This window comes from Schistocerca gregaria, chromosome 3 (assembly GCF_023897955.1).
Source record: "Schistocerca gregaria isolate iqSchGreg1 chromosome 3, iqSchGreg1.2, whole genome shotgun sequence".
NCBI lineage: Eukaryota > Metazoa > Arthropoda > Insecta > Orthoptera > Acrididae > Schistocerca > Schistocerca gregaria.
The window spans coordinates 206,818,744-206,839,420 of record NC_064922.1 but is presented as its reverse complement, the minus strand read 5'-3'; the positions used below and the strand labels follow the sequence as shown (position 1 = coordinate 206,839,420).

Below are 20,677 nucleotides of genomic sequence, written 5' to 3'. Positions count from 1 at the left end.
TTGAATCTCTTCTTTCCTAACATATTTCTACAACTTTTTATAAAGTGTATCAAATATCTCCAATAATGTTTAAAAGCAGATGATGTAAGAATGGTTGTTACTAATTATGGTTACAAACTTCGTAACAAAGTAATTAAAATGAAAATGCCAGTTTCTCCACATAATGTTGTCAGTGGTGAAATTCTATTTACAATGGTGTTGTAATTAGTGATGAAAAGAGGCAGCAGATTTCTGGGATTTAGAATAGAAGGGAAATTCTCATGGGAGGCACACATTAAAAAGCACGTACATTTACAAACAAACTCCGCAAGCCACCATATAGCACATGGAAGAGGGTACCTTGACCCACTACTTGTCACTTCCTTTCCTGTTCCACTTCCAAATGAAGCAATGGAAAAGCAACTTTCAATATGCCCCCAAAGAAGACCTAATTTTTCTTATCTTGTCTTCACGGTCTTCATGAAAAATGTATGATGATGGCAGCAGAATCTTCTGCAGTTAACTTCAAATGCCAGTTCCCCAAATTTTCTCAGTAGTGTTTCACAAAATGAATGTCATCTTCCCTAAAGGGATTCCTGTTTGAGTTTACGAAACAATTTTTGCTGGTGACAAATCTAGCAACATACTTCTGAACTGCTTCTGTCTTCCTTTAATCTGACCTGATAAGGATCCCAAACACTCAAGGAATATTTAAGAACGGGTCACACTAGTGCTCTATATGCACTCTCCTTTCTAGGTAAGTTACACTTTCCTAAAATTCTTCAATAAACCGAAATCAACCATTTTCCTTCCCTTCTAGCACCCTTACATGGTAATTACATTTCATATCACTTTGCAATGTTATGCCTAGATATTTAATTGACATGAGTGTGTCAAGCAGCATATGACTAATACTGTAGTCGAGGATTACAGGATTTTTTTCCTTGTTCCTCTGCATTAACATACATTTTTTTATATTTAGAACTAGCTACAACCAACACACCAAATAGAAATTCTGGCTACATCATCCTCTATCCCCCTGGACCATTCTTTCTGATTAACGCTCACAGTCAAGAATGCCGAATCCCTGGTTTGCAGGATATAATTTAAGCTAAGTGTAAGCTGAGTTATGCATGAGGGGTGCTTTCTGAATCCATGCTGATTTGTGCAGAAGCTTTTATCTTGTGGAAGTTTATCATATTTGAAATCTGAATTCACTCAAGCATTCTGCATAAAACTGATATAATGGATATATGTCTGTAATTTTGCAGGTCCACTCTCTTACACTTCTTATATAAAGCAGTCACTTGGAACTTCGCAGTGGGTGAGAAATTCATGATAAATGCAAGCTAAGTAAGAACCCAATGCAGTAGTAGCTTCTCTATGTCAGGGATGCCTATTAGTATCTTTCCATATAGGAGTCTATGTGATGGTCAAACAACAAAGTCTTTAAGAGCCTCCTATATGAATGATTTCTTAAATGCAAAATTTAAAATTTCAGCTCTCCTTCTGCTGTCTTCTTTTGCCACACCACACTAGTCAATCAATGACTGAAAAAAAGCCTTTGACCAACTTAAGTGATTTTATGTAGGACCAGAATTTTTTTGGATTCTTGGCAAAAAAATTTTATTGTCACACAAATTTCTACTGATTTTTGTCTGTTGATATTTCCACATCCTTTTTTTAATTGAGTGTGGAACAGTCTCTCATTCCTCAGAATTTCCCAAATTTTATTATTACACCATGGTGGGTGTTTTCTGTTATCAATCTACTTACTGAGAATGTACTTCTCCTGGGTAAAATTTAAAATCTTTGCCTTTAATTCATCTAATTCCACCATATTCGAAATATGGTTTTATACAAGTTTTCTGAAGGGCTTGTGGTGCTCTGCCCCTCTTCGCATAAGTGCAATGTTAACCAATCATTTCCTGTGATGTAGCATACACCCGCTTCATTATATTTATGTACCACAGCCTTTTCCTTCTGCCTGAATTTTCTACCTAGATCTGAAAAAGTAAAATATGCTGGAATACTGTTTTTAGGTGTCACACATCTGCTAATTTTTTCAGCTACTGCACCCAGATATGGTATTCTAAAAAAAAAAATAGAGCATTGCTTTGTCTGCTACCTTCGCAGTGACAATTTTTTATTGCCAATCTGGCCCCATTAAAAACTTTCACTGATTAGTAAATTTTGATGAGAAAGACGGGTATGCCCAAGATCTTTTAATGTTGTGAGTATATTTTATACACCTCTTTATTAATTTTAACACTGTAATTTGCTTTTTACTATCCAGGATGCACCTGATGATGCGACTTTAGGCCACGAGACTAGTTGCGTTTTATTAAACAACAATTTTACCTGCTGTTAGCAGAATTCAACCTAATATCGTGCCTTTCAACAGCTGCGGATGCCCAGTTTATAAACTATTTTGTCCCTACACTGTACATGATCTGATTTCACACACTGTATATCGTGTATCAAGTGGCAAGAATTCATCAGACGATATCAAAATATCACCTAATGTAAAAAAAAAAAAAAAAAGTAAAAAAAAATACAACCCATGTGCATTTCACATGTTCTCTGCTACTCGAGTAGCTGCTCCCTGTGTGTACTGCAACCAAAGGGACCCCTACAATTCTCCATCCCCCAACACTGGTCCAGAAATCTGCAACCAAGACCTTCACAGTATCTATGGAGCCTCTGCTTGAGACCCCCCAGTCGATTCCAACCAAAGGACCGTGGCCAATTCTGGGTATGATACTGCAAACCATGAACTCTGCTTGTGCCCTGTAAGCGAGGCCCGTAGCCTGCACTGCTTTCGCCAACATCCCCAACGAAACTGAGGATGGCCTCAGAATCCAAATGACAAGCATCACTGGTGCCAACTTGAGTCACAACTCGCACATGACTGCACCCTGCATCCTCAATAGCCGCCAACAAGGCTTCCTACAAATCTCAGTTATAAAAGCATGCAGAGATAACTAAATATTTTACTTATGAAAAGGATGGTTACTACTCACCATATAGTGGAGATGCTGAGTCACACACAGACACAACAGAATGGCAGTCAAACAAGTAAGCTTTCTGCTTAAAGGCCTTCATCAGAATTAAGCAACACACACACACACACACACACACACACACACACACACACACACACACACACACACACAGCTCACACACGCACAACCACAGCCTCTGGCTGCTGAGGCCAGACCAGTCCTCGGCAGCCACAGAGTGGTAGAGAGAAATAGAGAGATAGTGTGTGCTATCTAATTCCCATGAAAGCCTTTTCAGCTGAAAGCTTACTTGTTTGACAGTCTTTTTGTTGTTCCTAGTGAATCAGCATTTCCGCTATATGGTGAGCAGCAACTAACTTTTTCATAATCTTGTCGTTACTCCATCCTGGATTTTTCACTGTCCATTGCTCACATAGGGATTGTGAAGATAAGATTACAATAATTGCTGCATGCACAGTGGCATTCAAAGAACCATTCTTCCCACATTCCACACATAAATGGAACAGGAAGAAACCCTAGTAACTGGTACGATGGGACATACCCTCTGCAAATGGTGGTTTGCAGAGTACAGATATAGATACAGATTTTTAATATGTAGCTCGCTACTCTCCTTGTGTATCACAAATGAAGGCTATGGTGTGACAGCTGACTCATAGGTCCCAGGCTGTTCAAAACACATGACATTTGCACTAAAGAAGTCTACACTGCAAAGTTACTAAGTGTGAGATATAATTCTTCAGTAAACAACTACACAATTAATTTAAAAGTTTAACTACAAAAGAACAGAGAAAAAAACAAATATGCAACTTGCTACTCTTCTGGCATGCCACAAAAATGTGTGGGAAATGAAACATCACTGCATTTATGATGAAAATATTTTCCACCAACAGCCACCAATGCTACGTAAAAGTGTTTTACCTCACTTACTTCAACTTTTTGTGGACATACAGAAGTTCATTTTAGTACACTTCACTTCAAACAAAAAGGTTGCTTTAAAAAATGCAAAGGTGTGCATCTGGGCCAAGTAGGCCATTACTTCATATGCAGGGTATTCTTACACTATCACTGCAGACATTTACACTCATTCTCCCTTTCATTTACAGAGCAAAGGATGACTTTTAGCTATGCCTGAAGCTTCTGTTGTTCAACAGTAGTTTGACCATCATGTGGTACAGCAATCTCTACCTTTAACTTAACCACTGACAGGCATACTTTTACCTCAAGATCTCTCTAGCGAAAGAGGCCACTCAAGGGAATGTGGAGCTTGAGAAACAGATGTGAATGAATGATGGCTTTTCTCTACCACTACATTCACTGTTACAATGTTTCAAAGTTATTATAAAGTAAATATGGTTGGTTATTGTTCCTTTGCATTAACAGATGTACAGACATCCATCAGAATAAAATTCACAGCACGTATACATGTATGCAAATGATCTCAGTTAACTAACAAAGCCATAAAAATATTAATAAATACATAGTAACAAATATGAATAAAATAAATCCTGAAGGAATAATTATTAATTATTTGTTCTTAGAGGTAAGATTTCATAGCATCACAGTTGAAAGAAATCCTTCAATGGAAATGAAAGCAAACATACACTTTTAACATACTTACAGATTTGGCATTGATGAACATATTCCATGGCATAAGTGTCCCCACTCCATGGAGAACAAACGTTAGGTATACCAGCTTTAATCTGTACAATGCAAAAATAATCCTCTAATGAATACCAGTTCACATTTCTTAATTTTTGTCATGCCATTATAATTTAAATTTCAAAATCTGAAAATGACAGTCCAAATGAAAGTTCCAAGTATGTTACAGATAGACTAGTTAGACTTATTGAAATAGCATACTAGAGGAAAACAAAGCAACCTGTCAATTATGACTGTTCTGTATATGAGTAAGACAACTGCTAGAACTTGCAAGCACTCTTGCTCTGATTATAATCCATACATACTATTCACACATTCAAAGCTGAAACTTAACATGATGACCACTGGGAGCGACCATAAATGGCAAACTCTTTTACAGTTTCTTCCATCAGCTAGTTTGGACAATACAAATAGTGGAACCATTCTGTAATTTTCCAGTATTCCTTCCAAAAAAATTCTTGATCAGCAACTCAGCTTATGAGACTGTTTCGATTATTATTTTTTGCTCTATTATTTCCTGCTATTTACATGCTATAACTGATATCCGCTACAATTCATTAACTTTTTAAGGGAAGCTTATTAAGTTTTTATGAATGAGTTTTAAAGTCATCAAGTATGACAGAAGTAGTCTCTGGTATTCCCCAAGGAAATGATATAGGCCCTCTGCTGTTCCTAATCTGTATAAACTATTTAGAAGACAACCTGAGCAGCACTCTTTGATTGTTTTCAGATGATGATGTTATTTAAAATTTAATACAGCAATCAGAAGATGCAAATGCAAATTGCAAAATGACTTAGATAACTGTATGGTGGCAAGAGTGAGGTCATCCACGAGTACTAAAATGAAGCCATTAAATTTGAGTTACATAGTAAATCACACAGATTTGAAGGCTGTCAATTTAGCTAACTATCTAGTGATTACAACTACATATAACTTAAATTGAAACCATCTCACACAAAATATTTTGGAGGAGGCAAAAGAAATATTGTATTTTATTGGCAAAACAACTAGAAGATTTAAGCAATCTACTAAAGAGAGTGCTTAAAATAGGCTTGTCTGTTCTCTGCTGGAGTGTTGCTGTGTGTTGTGGAATCCTTGACAAAAATGTTTGGTGGAGGACGTTAAAAAAATTCAAATTAGGGCAGTAGTACAATCTCGATAGTTTGAGGTGAACAAGATTGGAACTGCCTGTACTACTGAAAACTCGTACTCTTACAATTTATATGGGAAAAAGAAATAAACCTATATTAAAAAGAACACAGGTGTCAAAATATGAACTTTAGTAAACAAAGTGTTTACATAAGCATTTACATTGGCAGAATAAAGGCTTCATTTTTAAACTTCTAACAATTTGCTTTGTGAAGTAATGGTGGAGTGTCTTTCATTTGGAGAAGCTGCAATGTTTGTGTGTGGCAATATCATGCTACTGCAGAGCAGGGTGTCAGTTGGTGTCAGGTCAGGCTGTTGTTCCACCTAGCACATTGTGGGCTCAAGTGCAGCACAGTCATCGGTGTGCCTCATCATCAGTGCAGTCTCAGCCTCATATCATTCTCATCACTATTACAGTGGGCTGAGGAGTTAAGCATGTCAATTATAGAAGAGTCTGTAACTTCCAACTGTGCATCTGAATTTAACCACTGAGTTATTTCCACATTTTCCACCTCTTCACAGTGTGGCAACCATCTGATTAAATCACACAAAAAATACTTTTCATCATTATCGAAATCTTCAGTTTCTGTGTTAGGACTACTTCCTCATAGATTTTTTCTCTGTGACTGAGAAACTGTATCTGACTTATTTCGCTCCAAGGCTCAGCAATCAAGAACACAGTGTCCTTCACAATCAGTTTCTTTAAAGCTCCTATAATGTTTCATTGTCTTCCCAATGGAAGACTGATTGTTGCAATCACAGATGATACTTTACCTTCGTACTTTCCAGAATGCCCTGATCCGATGGCTGTATCAAACAGGTAACATCTGATGCGCGAAACAAGGCACGGATCCCATCACACAGCAGTTCTTCTGCACTTTAATGTGAGGACGTGTTATCTATTGCCAAAATAGCTTAGCTTGGCAATCCCTTTTCTTTTAAACACTTTTTTGTGCTCCAGTAAAACTAAGTTCAAAAACCAATTCTTAAAGATTTCCAAATACATCCACCCATTATTTTGATGCATGTAGGTAACAGGAAGAGCTGCAATGGTCATATACTACATTGCTCTTGGCTTGGCAGACTTCCCAGTTACAATCAGTTTTACTTTGCAGTTCCACTTGCATTTGAAGTTGCTATAATTGTGAGTAGCTCTTTATTTTTAATGCACCCCGGAGCACGTTTTTCTTCTCAAAAAGCAATACTTTTGCTGGCAACATTTTGAAATGTATATCACTTCTGTCACAGCTGTAAATTTGTTCATTAGATAAATTGTCTTCAGTTGTGATATTCTTAAACTTTATAATAAATTCCGAAATGGCGTCAGAGTACCGAGGTTTTTCTCTGCATACATCTAATTGACACACTCTATACCACTTCTTCCACTTGTCAAGCCTGCCCATACAAGAGACAAAACAGTCATCATCTTCCTGTGGATGGTTTCTAAAAAACAAAGCTTCCTCCTGTAAGATTGGGCCAGAAATCAGACCCCCTTCTGTCTTTGTTGTGTAAACCACATGAACAATGACTGATTTGTTTTTTTTTTTTTTTCTAACTCTGACTTCTTTATAGCCCTTTGGTTAAGTGATTCTTTAGAGCATTTCTATGAAGAAAGCTGTTCTAATTTAAGTCAATTTCTTAACCAGTCATCGGCAGTAACCTCACCGACACCATATTCAAGAGTAAGTTTTTTATTGTGTCTCCTTTGTCAAATTGTTTCAGTACTTCTACTTTTACATTAAATTTCCTCCTCTTTGCTGCAGCACTCATTTAGAAGGTGTAAGAAAGAGTCAACAAAGAAAAAACACAGCACCATACCGCACTAAAAATGACAAACCTAAAACACCCCTATCAACAAAGGGATTACGTGTGTTAATAATTAAAAACTGGCAGAAGGGTATGCATGGTATCACTTACACAGACACAATGAAGGCGAGTAAGTGGTTCAACAGGTATTGTGCTACGAGTGGGCAGAGGAAATGAACCAAGGTTCGGTATGTTGTACAATAGTTAGTTTTTTTTTTTTTTTTTAAATTTTTTTGTGTGTGTGTGTGGGGGGGGGGGGGGGGGGGGGAGCGGATGCAAAATATTGAGACTCTACTGCAACATTTGTGAAAAAGGAGAGACAGTGTCATGGATATGATGTGTGAGCTGGGATGACAACCATTAAAACAAAGACATTTCTCGTTGAGACGAGATCTTTCAGAAATTTCAATCACAAAATTTCTCCTCTGAATGCACTCCAATCTGAAATCATCATCATAATAATAAAATAAGAGAAATCAGAGCCTGCACAGAAAGATTTAAGTGTCAATTTTTCCCACTTGGTATTTGAGAGTGCAACAGCGGAGAAATAGTCAAAGTGGATTGATGAAGCACATCTTGTAATGCTCTGTAGTTGTTTTCCTAGTGTTCCACATTTAATGCCAACAGCCAGTCTAGGGCCAACTCTTAACTGTGAATTGCAAACTAATCATGTACTGAGAAGGAGAGATAGAAAGGAAATGGAAAAGAAATATGGCACCATCTTGGTAAAGGCAGGGAAAGTTGTGTGTGTCATATCATTAAGAGAAAGCATCAGCTGGGAGACACGGAAAGACAGAATAGCAGATGAAGAAAACTGCAGGGAGAATACGAACGCTGTGCGTATAAATAAGTGGGAGGCATGAAGACAGGGATGAGGACAATAAAAATTATTAGCTCTGAGCACTATGGGACTTAACTTCTGAGGTCATCAGTCCCCTAGAACTTAGAATTACTTAAACCTAACTAACCTAATGACATCACACACATCCATGCTTGAGGCAGGATTCGAACCTGTGACCGTAGCGGCCGCACGGTTTCAGACTGTAGCACCTAGAACCGCTCGGCCACTCTGGCCAGCAGAAAAATTATTCCTTGGGTGACTGGTGTGCTGAGTGACACACACACACAGTTGCAGGCATGGCTACAGTGGGGCTGCAGCACAATACGAATCTGTGTAGGCACTCTGAAAGAAGCTGGTCTTGATTGCAAAAGTCCTGTTGATAATGTCATTGTAGCAGATCCATAAATTGCAACAGAGAACTAGAAATGTAACTAACAGAAAAGTGTACTCTTAACCTCTTAATCCCCAACAAGGCTACATGTAGTAACGCTCAGCAGTTATTTTCCTAGTGTTCCACATTCAGTGCCAGCTGCCAATTCTTAGGCTTTTCTCCTGAAGTTTAGTCATTAAGTTTGACCTAACAATGAGCTGTAAAATTCTGCAGTAAACAGAGTTCAGTGACATAAAAGCAACAAATCTATTCATCTGTGCATTACCCTATCTGTGCAAACAGACAGGTACACTATCATACGCTTTTTCAATGTCCAGGAAGGTCATTAGTAGCTCTATTCCATATTCATAGTGCTGTTCCTGCAGTTGTCTTACAGCAAAATTAGATCCACCCTGGACCTTCCTGTTCTGAAGTCATGTTATTCTTCTCTCATTCTTCCTTCTAATTTTGCCCGAATTCGTGCTTCCAAAATTTTCTCCAAAATCTTTGCACTATGACTCATCAATGTTATCCCCCCCGATAGTTCTTACACTCTTTTCTATTTTCCTTCTTGAAGATCGGGACAATATTCCCTTCTTCCAGTCTTCTGGGATCATCTGTCTCCACACAATTTTCATTACTTGATGTAGCCATTGTTTCCCTACCTCTCCGGCTGCTCTCACCATCTCTACACTTAGCTCATCCAGACCTGGTGACTTCCCTCCCTTCATCTTGCCCAATGCCTCTTCCAATTCTCCCCATGTAAGGTCTTTTTCTATTTGCTGTTCCTCCTCTTTTTTTTCTCCTCTGCTTGTTACTCCTCATCCAGGTCTCCATTCGGGTTCAGGAATTCTTCAAAACACTCCTTGCACATGTTCTTGAGTTCCTCCTCATTCTCTACAACTTGTCCACTTTTGTTCACCTTTCAAGCATAATCTGTTGTACTGTTCTTCCTCTTACTTTTAATCATCCCATATAACGCCTTTCCTTTTTTGAACATTCACTATCCTTCTCCATCATTCTGGCCCACTGTTCCATCCACTTTCTTCTTTCCTCTGCCACCACTATTTTTGCTTCTTTCTTGCTTGCCTGATACTCTTCTCTTGTCTCCACTGTTCTCTTCTGGAACCATACCCTAAAGGATGTATTCTTCTTCTGTACTATATCCTTCCTTTTATCATTCCACCAGGGTGTTTCTTTCCATCTCTTTTTGTTGCTTGTCCTCCCACATACTGCTTCTGCGGCACTTACTCACAGTATCATTTGAAAACTGTGCCTTCTTCTGTCCGCCTCCATAGTGTAGCAGTAGCGTTTCCGCTTACCATGCAAGGGGCCCAGGTTCGATTCCCGGCAGGGGACTGGGTGTTGTGTGTCCATCATCATTTTCATCATCACTGACCCACAAGTCGCCGAAGTGGCGTAAATTAAAAAGGACTTGCAACACGGTGGCCGAACTCCCCTGCACGGGGCCTCCTGGCCAACAAAGCCATACGATCATTTCATTTCATTTATTTATTTATTTATTTTTGTATCTTCTTCTTTAAAGAAGGAGGTGACTCATTTGTTCTGGCTACAGACTAACTTGTTGCCATCATTTCTTTGCTCTTCCTAGGTCTCATCAACCTATCAGTGTATACAAACAAACTTCTTTTGTTACTCTTTCTTTTTGCATTCTATTCAGGGAGAGAGATCAGACTAATAAAACAACTTTTATCTTACAGATTTATTGGTAGAACTAGCCCCATGATTGGGACCGCCATTCTAGGAGAGAGGAGGGTGGTTCGGGGGGGAGGAAGGCCATTCTAGAAGGAGAGAGGAGGGTGGTTCGGGGGGGAGGGGGGGGAGGGGGGGGGGGGGACAGCAACCTTTCAAAAGATCTTCCTCACAGCCGACAGTCCTCTGATTAGCTTCTGCCTGTAACTATGTCTAGTTCTACTCTTTGAAACTGGCCTGCCTGTAAGTTTATGCTGCATGTTGAACTTTTTGTGTGCCACTTGCAATTTCCTTGAAAACTGGATTTTCAACTTTTCAAGATAGAGGTCTTATTAATACCCTAGAAGCTGTGATAAAATAAGAGAACTTTTATTTAATGACTACTGAAATGCTTCAGAGAAATTGTTACGTTACTGAAAGGACAAACTTTTGTCACAGTACTGTAGATGTGTTAGAAAGTTATCAGAGAGCATGCAATAAAATAAGGTATCCCCATAACATAAATTGGTCAACTACATAAGAGATCCCCACGACTTATGACAGTTGACTTCTGATATGATGAGAAAGAAAATCATTACAAACTCGAGTTAACAAACAAATCTGATGTGGCAGGAAAACTGAGAAACATTTATCAAAGAATGTAGCAAGTCAGGTGTTTTAGGCACGGCAGTAAAATATATCAACACTGCTGACGAATGATGTTATGCCTTCAGTTACTGATAAAGTAAAAGAGTATCTGCACATCTTTGGTAGGAGGGCGCTTTCTCATTTTAGATCATATATTATTTCCAAATTTGCACAGCTTTTTTCAGACAGTACTTCTTTACCAATGAATGCATCACATGCAAAGTCTGATGTTACTATTATTAATATTCTCTGCAAGATCATTAATAAACATCCTGAAAAACAAGGGGCCCCAACACACTTACCTGAAGATATTTCTAAAAACCTATCCATGATTCTCCATTCAAAATAACATTCTTCCATTCAAGAAATCTTCAATCCAGTCACAAGTTTTGCTTGATATCTCATAGAACAAAATGCTTTCTGGGAGTCAATGAATACTGAATCTATCTGACTGCCTTGAGATATGGTTCTCAGGATGTCATGTGAGATAAGTGCAACTTGTGTTTTACATGACCAACATTTTCTGAATTCATACTGGTTGGCAAGGAGCCACTCATTCTGTTCGAGATATCTCATTATGTTTAAGGTCAGAACATGTTCTGAGATTCTACAACAGGCAGATGTAAAGGATACTGGATGGTAGCTAAGCGGGCCATTTCTGCTAGCCTTCGTGTAGACAGATGTGACCTGTACTTTCCTCCAACTACTGAGTATGTTATTTGTTCAAGTGACCTACAACATATTATGGTGTTGAATACGGGCAGGAACTTTGGTTACACTAACGGCCTTTATATATAACCAGAACGTCTTTGGACTTTGCAAAAGGCCTTTCAATAAGACTCTGCTATGGTAGCCATTGAAGGCTTCATGCATTGCACTTCTGACAGACAATGCATTGCTTTTGTCACATTTCTACCTATATTCCTATGCTTTGTTTTGTACCTATTATACGGTTCTCATGTTTCTTCTCAGAGACTGTATACCAGAGAGGGATCCCTCTCATCACAAACTGTTCTACTAAGAAATACATTCATCCTTAGCTTGGCCAACTAGTCTTCTAAAATTTCAGCCACAATTTCTCTACAACCTACTGCTCAGAGCTAATGTTTTATGTTCCTCACTGAGATTCGATGTTACTGCCTCTTTACCTACTTTACTGCATATGTAACTCTTTGTATTTGTTGTATTTGCCTTTTGTACTTTGGTAACTACTGGTGCTACAAGCAATTTTGCTCAATAATAAACTCAGTGAGGAAATTCTCAAGGTCAGGAACGGCCAAGAACGTGGCACGTGTGCATGCACGCGTGCCGAGCTTTCACACGCATGCGGTTTGCTCCCTTCTGACGTCACATGTCCCCCACTACCTCACCGGCTGACTGCGCGTGCATGCATGGAACTACGAACATGCCGCACTCAACAGTGCATTCGCGTAAGGAACACTGCCCTGCTACCATGTGGCTTAGTTTCATATTACGACATTTGGTAATATTAAGCTCTGTACAACACATCATGTTGAGCAATGAATCTTTGTTGGCTGTTCATACACCTACAGAAAAATAACAACAACACTGGGTTTGAAACTGCATTACACCAACAATATCATGCTTCTCACATCATCATTCGCAAAATTCTTACAACATTTAAGCTGAGATATAGAAACAGACTTGAAAGTAGTCTACAACAAGCAGTATGATGTGGAATAAGCGATTCCAACTACATGTGAAACAAGCAAATTTTATATTCTGGAACTACTGCACAAAATTTGCAATAACTACAATTCTCAACAAAACATATGACAAATACAACAAAATTATCACCATTAATTTAATTATTTTTGGTTCACTGTAGACATAATAAAGTACATATCCGGCACAAACTGACGGTACACGGACAAACGCAGACAGTTTCTCATATTTTCGTCACTCAGATTGCCACATAATCCTGACTTATTTAGTTTCATAATCGAAATAAACCTTTCACACACGTATGTCAATCCAAACACTGATATAACTTTTGCAGCCTCATTGTGGAGACGGGGAAACTCTTCCCAAGAAAAACCTTCGTAAAATTCCTGGACAGTTTTTACGTAAAAAAAATTGTCCTTTAAACGGGAAATAGACTGCAGATCAACAATTCCATTTGCAAATGCACTGGATAACTTTCAACTGAAACGGCAAAGGGTCTGGAAAATACTTCAAAAACAGATGTCAGACTGGCAGTGTCCTGAAAATGTTTCGAAAATTGTGCCTGTAGTGCCTCCAACACAGAAACAAATTAGTCAGAAGTTGCGTTCTCCCTGACTTTAGAGAGCGTAGGGCAATGGGCGATATTCATTTTCATGAGTTGTTCCTTCCACAATGCGAGTTTCTTATTAAATGCATCCACTTTTTTCATCAGATCAGAAATAAGCTGCTAAACACCTTGCAAAATCTTATTGAGAGCGTTCAAGTGTGCAGTCAGATCAACTAAAAAGGCGAGGTCTGCAGTCCATTTTGGATCTTCTAATTTTGGCTCTGCCTTTCCTTTTTCCTTGAGGAACTCAACAATAGCGAGTCTTAAATTGAAAAATCTTTCGAGGCATGATCATCAACTTAACCAACGTATTTCCCAGTGGTAAATAACATCTCTGAACTCTTCGTTCAGTTCCATGAGAAACTGTTGAAACTGATGGTGTACTAAGTCATGCGACTTCAAAAAACGTACTATGGTGACTACTAACTTCATCACGTGCTCCAAATTTGCATACTTAGCACAAAGAGCTTCTTAGTGTACAAAACAATGAATTCCATACAAATCTTCTGTCAATCGTCCTAGTTTTTTTATGCAACAGTGCTACAAGCCCATTTTGAGCACCTCGAATTGCTGGCGCTCCATCTGTGGTGACTGAAACTAACATTTTCCCAATTCAGGCCAACGGCCTCTTCAACTGCTTTTAGCAAGTCAGCACCCCTTGTTGTGTGTTTCATTGGTACTAAATCTAACAGTTCTTCCATCACTTGCAAATTTGTGTCGGCTCCACCAACATAAATCGCTAGTTGTGCTGTGTCAGAAATGTCGGTTGACTCGTCCAAAGCAATCGAGAATGCAATAAAGTTGCAGACCCTATCAATTAACTGCCTGTAGACATCCGCTGCCATACCAGCTATGCGGCGAGCTATTATCTGCTTGGAAAGACTAATTTCACTGAACTTCTTTACTTCCAATGGCGTCAAGAGTTCCGCCGCCTCAACAAAATCACCATCACTGTAAGGCTTATTCGCTCTTGCAATTTTGAGCGCTATTTTGTAGCTTGCTCTGAAAGACAGGTCGCTACGTTTGGTTGCAGGCTAAAAAAAGGAAACAAAAATTGAGTAAACTCTAAATTCAAATTCTAACGACAAATATGTACAAATACAAACATCAGAAACACAAAGATTTGCAAGTGGTACTCGCGTTTGGTCCATCTCGCTGCATAACACTACGTCTTCTTAATTCCGCCAACTTGTTTGATCTATTAACACAACTAAATCATTAAGTCCTTTGTGTGTGGTGTTATAATGCCATTCTATTGCAAATTTGCGGTGCCCTGCGAGTATGCGACTGCATAATAGACATTGAGAATTTTCATCCTTCTCTTCGAAAAAATATTGCAATTCCCATTCAGCTCTGAAGACTCGTGACGTTGTGTCACTACCCCGCCTCTTTGTGAGCATGTGTTCCATTGCAACAACCACTGTACAGCACTTATAAACTTCCTACGAATCGCTAACAAATAGCGAGGAATAAACATGGCTGCCACTACGAATCAACTAATGCACCCTATGCCAGATGAAAAGATGTCGCATCGCACAGCTAGTCTAATGTCGGGCCATGCTGAGCAGTGCCGCGAAAGACCGAGGAAAGCCGAGTAGTGGCGAGGCGGACCGAGCCCTGGACGGCACGCGTGCAGCACATGTGTACATGCGCGCAGTTTGGCATGCAGTGGCCGTCCCTGCTCAAGGTGGTCATGTCTATTTGTCGCCACCAGATCTAATATATGTCCATCATGAGTTGGCTTCCAAAATGTCTGACCTATGTAGTCTTCACAGAGAAGGCATTTAGTATTGTTCAGCAGGATGTCCTTTCATGCCTACCACTTGGCAAACTGTAATTACCAAAGTTGATGGCTGGACATTAGGCTCCCTCTCTGTTATAACAGTACAATTTGCAAACATATGTACTAGAAAGCTGACATTCTCTCTGAAGTTTTCAGTTACATTTGGGGGTGAGTCGGTGGTCAACAGAAGAATGCAATTATATGTTTACACTCACTTGTGAAACTAGGTCTTGCATGCAATATCAAATTTTATCTCGGTGGGTTTGAGTTTATTTTTTACTGAGTAAGTACACCACAAATATATTTCCCATTAGCCTATTCTTTCAATACACATTCAAACCTATCCAAAGAAATCTCACTGCTGCCAATTTCACATTTTATTCAGTTTGCTATACTTAGTATTGTGTTAGTTCCATCAACTTCTTAGGAATGTTTCAAATTCTGTAACTGTGAATGCTTTGGCACTTGATCACTATGATTTTAAGTCTTATCTGTGAGTGAGGAGCGGAGGAGGGGCAGGGGGACATTTCTTCATCTTTGGATCTTAGACTATACTTCATAGTGTCTCACAACTCTCATTATTTGGACTGAATGGAGAACCACTTTACCCAATAATAATAATAAAAGCCTTGTGTGCAGCCCACACAGAGTCAGATACATCGTTAGCACCTTCTGGTGTGCAATGTACCCCTGATTCATTTAGGAGTTATGAACTCTATGGAAACAGTCTAAGAAGTCGAAGCCTAGCTTTTTGCTGAACCTTAGAAGTTTCTAACTCAAGCCTTCCAAGTGACTCTTAACCAGGGGGTCATGATCAGTTCTACAGACAATGATGCAGTCTGTGAACTTCACCAAAATTCTGTGAGCAAAGATGGTGCCCTCAACTTTCTCTGCCAGTTGCTGGAATGACTCGCACCACGACAGCTGAATGAGGCCTCCAAGCACACGTACTGAATGTACAAGGTGATCCTTCTTATCCCTTCTTTGCATATCTCTAGAGGGTTCCAATATTTGGCATGTGTTTGAACTGCCAACAATTAACTGATTCACACCCTTTTGCTCTTGCTTCCCCCCCATCAGAGTACATGAAGGATTTCAGAAAGGTGGTATTTGTCTCACCAGCTTATTTTCAGTTTTGGTAGAGATCAGCACCTCAAACTGACTCATTAGAGGGAAGGATGTAATACCTTATGTCTAATGTAGTGAGCAAATACTAGCTTATTTTTGTTAAAAGCTCAAAATCTCCATCTTGTGCACCCTTATTGGTATAAAAACTAGGTATAAAACTTGCCTGTCTATTGGTGGATTCATCTCAAGATCTGCTCTTTCCATTGTGACACCCTTGAAGTTAAGCTCATCGTTGGGCAGATTTGTCTCTTCCCACGCAGGAGTCAACCGTACAGGCTCAGCACTACCCGCTCTTTCAAACAGTGGCTGCTTTTCATAACCTTCTGCTCCTGCTAAAAAAAAATTACCAGTGCAAAATAAGTAACAGAGAAGTCTTAAAAATTATCTAAACAAATACATATAATGAAATATCAATACAATAGAGGAAATCATTATTTTAGCAGGACATCAGGAATGGACTTCACGGAAAACTAAATTTTCTACAGAAGACTACAGAAGAATAAGATTTCAATAAAAAGTTTTTACTACTGTTGACCAACATTGTAGCCTTCCTCTTGTTTCATCAAGACATGCCGTTTCTTCCGCATAGATGAATTACTGGATCAGCAATTTCGGAAAAGACAGATTGCTAATTACCCCATGAAGACGACGCGTCAAGTTGCAGACAAGCATTATTAAAAGACACTACATGTGGCTTTTGGCCACACACACACACACACACACACACACACACACACACACACACACACACACACACACGAAAGATCGCCAACTCCAGCATCTCGGACTGGAATTCCAGCCCGAGATGCTGGAAAGTAGCAATCTATCTTTTCCTACACTGTTGATATTCCTACTGGGAGTTTCCACTGTTTGATTACTGAATAAACAGTTGAACAGTCACAGCTGAGATAGTAATTCACAAATTACAACAATTTTGCTGCCATTGATGGACAAAAATATCATCGCTTGGAAAAAATAACTTTTTGTCAATGCAGAAATGAAACTGGCATAATATACATTTCTTTTTATTCTGGACACAATCACATTTACAATATGATTTTCATACTACAATAATTACAGCCATTTAGACCTAAAATAATAAGAAGCTTCTGTCCATTGCTGTAGCCATCCATTTTGCACATGGATTTAATTTGCAAAGCGAAAAGAAAAGAAGAAAATTACATTCATGTATACAATGATTATAACAGATGTCATGCCTGGAGTAAAATTGTGAAAATGTTCATAATTAAACACTACACTGAGGAATACTGTCCTCTCATATACAATGGTCACCAATTTGGTGGCTAAAATAATAATGAGAAAAAGAGAACAATGTAAATACAGAAAGATATCTTGCAAAGTACCTTCCTGAAGCTACCAGAAAATACTGCTCACCAATCTGGATCATAAGTTTTATCAGAATCGAACACTATAGTTAACGTACATTGACTTTTTAAGAGAGCCAGACATGCCAATTGCCTTCAGATCATCAAAGATGGAATGGTACGTCCTGGAGTGGTGGCTGGCTCCAAGGTACTGTATTTCACACATTTCTGGTGGGAAATAAAAATGACTTCTTTCCATGTATTGCACTCACTTGAAAACATGAACTACTGCATGGAGCATGAAAGAGAATATGTTGAGAAGACTTTGCTGAAGCTTGCAGTTCAGCAGAAATATTCACATGTTTCCAGACATTTTAATCGATACTGATGTAACTGTAAAAGGATGAGGAAGGTCTCCTTATTCCCTGTCAGTTATTGCAACAACATAGTCATGAGACACAAGCTACAGGCAATACTGTACCCAATTGCCATGCACAGGCAGTTGCATCACATTTCGTGGAAGTGATGTTTCAGCTGCCCTTTTCAGTGTTTACTTAATGGCAGAAGAAGCATTATCATGACTCGCAATGTTTCTAGCAAACTTGCCTATCATCATGGCCATGTCTCCATGATTTTAAAGAATCTTCCCATATATCATCACAGCAGTAAATAAATACTTCTCACCTCGTACAGAAATTAGCTTGATGGTTCCCCAAAGAGCTGAAGACTCAGTAACATATTTAAGGAATTACTATAGTGAGTCCTTCTAACTCCCTTCAATAATCACGTTCTGCCTTTGTTATGACAGCACAAGAGCCAGAGCACTGCATGACTGTTCATATCTGTAAAGCTGCACTACCTAATCCATCATGTCTTCTGCATTGGCAAAAAAAGCATGGATTCATTAGTGGTTTGGCAGATCATCTGCACACAATCCATCTATTCTTGTGCACTATTTCAACATTCAGTCACTTATCAGCCCGCTACAAATTTCTTTTTTCTTTTTTGTAGTACTTACTTGGAGGGCTTCATTTTTTGAATTATCTATTTGACATATGCACAGTTGAAGTAATTTTATACTTTAAAGACTTCAGAAACTTATACATTAATGTTAGTTACATCCTTGTAAAGGGAACAGCACACTTCTAAAAGAAAAAGCTGATCAGTTTGATCTGTTCCAGGAAGCATGTAAAGTGATGGCTTGAACTGAGTACGACAACCACTACCTCAAATTGTATAGGCTACATGGGCAGCTCTGTGCGCTTTCTATAACATTCTTATCTAAGAAAAGAAGAACTTGAACAATGTGCAGTGTCAGTTAGTGAATTTTGAGCTGGCCACCGTTCAAACGTCGTGGAATTCTTACATTGCCATTCCATCTTGAGAAGGCCTTTGCTAGCAATGGATGTCAAATGGCTGATGAAGAATACAGGCTCATTAGGAGGAAACTGCGGCATTCACCCTGGTAATGTTTGACAGAAAAAAAATATATTTTGATACCACTACCTCAAATATTGTTCCGAAATAAGTGTACTATCCTGTAAATTGTACTTCCAACAGGCTTTCTGCAGAATTGAAAAATTTGAGAAATGAGCTACAGGTATTGAAATTCGAGTTCAAAGGCTCTTCATTCTATACAGAAGTTCCCAACAGCAGTTTAATGCAGTAAAGTGCAAGTTTCTATTCATTTACGTATAATGCCCTAATATTTTATTTCCTTATTTTTATAAGTTTTCCTGGCTCAAATAGTCCCATGGAAACTGTGAAAAATAAATCGGCATATAACTTAAGTTATCTTTTGAGGAACTAAACTGTCCAAAAGCTACATTTTGTTAATAAATTCACTTTGGAACGTACAGTGACTATGCCTGACACAAATTGCAACAGCTGCTTGAAAGTAATTGCTCAGGGGGAACATGATGGAAGTCATACACCTCAGTGACACAGACAGCTCATTCACACTTAGCTCGTACCACACTTCAGTCAACCTTTTGTGTTGGTATCACATGCAGGTGCCATAGAGGGATTAGAATGTTCCAAATGATTTTTGTAATAACAAGGGAAGTGTCTTCTTTCATTCTTGTAAATACCTTGCAAGCCACCGTACATTGTACAGTGGATGGTAAGTAGTGTACGAGTATCTTTCACCCCCTTTCTGCTCCATTCCATGATAGTGTGCAAGGACTTTTGGCACATACCCATTTTAAGTTTATAATTCTTCAATGTCCACATCAAATCTTTTGTGTTAGATATATGTGGGAGGAAGTAATATGTTTCCTGGCACATTTTGAAATGCACAACATTGGAATTTTAGGATTAGGCTTTTATGTGGCTCACATAAACTTTGTTGCAGCATCTTCCAGTGCAAATTACTGAGCACTGCTGTCAAAGTCTTGCACTGACTGAACAAGTGTTAGAAAAATCACACAGTTACATTAATATGAAATCGTATGAGAATGAAAAATGATGAAAGATACTCAACAGATAGGATGAGTGTTTATATATGACTTCATATGCACATGAGACAATACTTCATTATTCTTCGAATGCATCACAGTCTGATATTAGTCTTCATCATAACTAGATTTTTGTAGTGATAACTACACTAGATAGAGTTCAATTCTGGTGTAAAACAACACTGAGTATTTTTTGTCAAATTATGAATATTATGATGTTTATGCTGAACATCAAGTGCTACTCTCTGCACTGAGCATTGATCACCTGCGAGACATCTTGTACACTGCTACAATAGTCTAATTATTTGATTTTCCTATGAACAACAGTGTTGTTTGTACACTGCCTCAGAAAACCAACAATGTCATCTACTTCTACATTCAGCAAACCACTGTGAAATCCATGCAGGAGGTATTTTCCATCCTACCAGCTTTTTGGGATTCTTGCTGTTCCATTCACATGTGAAGCGTGGGAAAAGTGACTCCTTAAATGCCTCTGTGCATGCAGTAATTAGACTTCATGATTC

General features: G+C 38.7%; 1 protein-coding gene across 2 annotated transcripts in view; it reads right to left on the bottom strand.

Moving 5' to 3' along the window:
• The window catches only part of LOC126354841 (equilibrative nucleoside transporter 1), a 178,398-nt gene that overhangs the window by 56,807 nt on the left and 100,914 nt on the right, over window positions 1-20,677 (bottom strand). For both annotated transcript variants that reach the window (XM_050004818.1, XM_050004817.1), the window contains exons 2-3: window positions 16,536-16,704; window positions 4,621-4,702 (exon numbers count right to left, since the gene is read on the bottom strand). In XM_050004818.1, coding sequence (XP_049860775.1) covers window positions 4,621-4,702; window positions 16,536-16,704 — 251 coding nt within the window. The remainder of the gene's footprint in view (window positions 1-4,620; window positions 4,703-16,535; window positions 16,705-20,677) is intronic.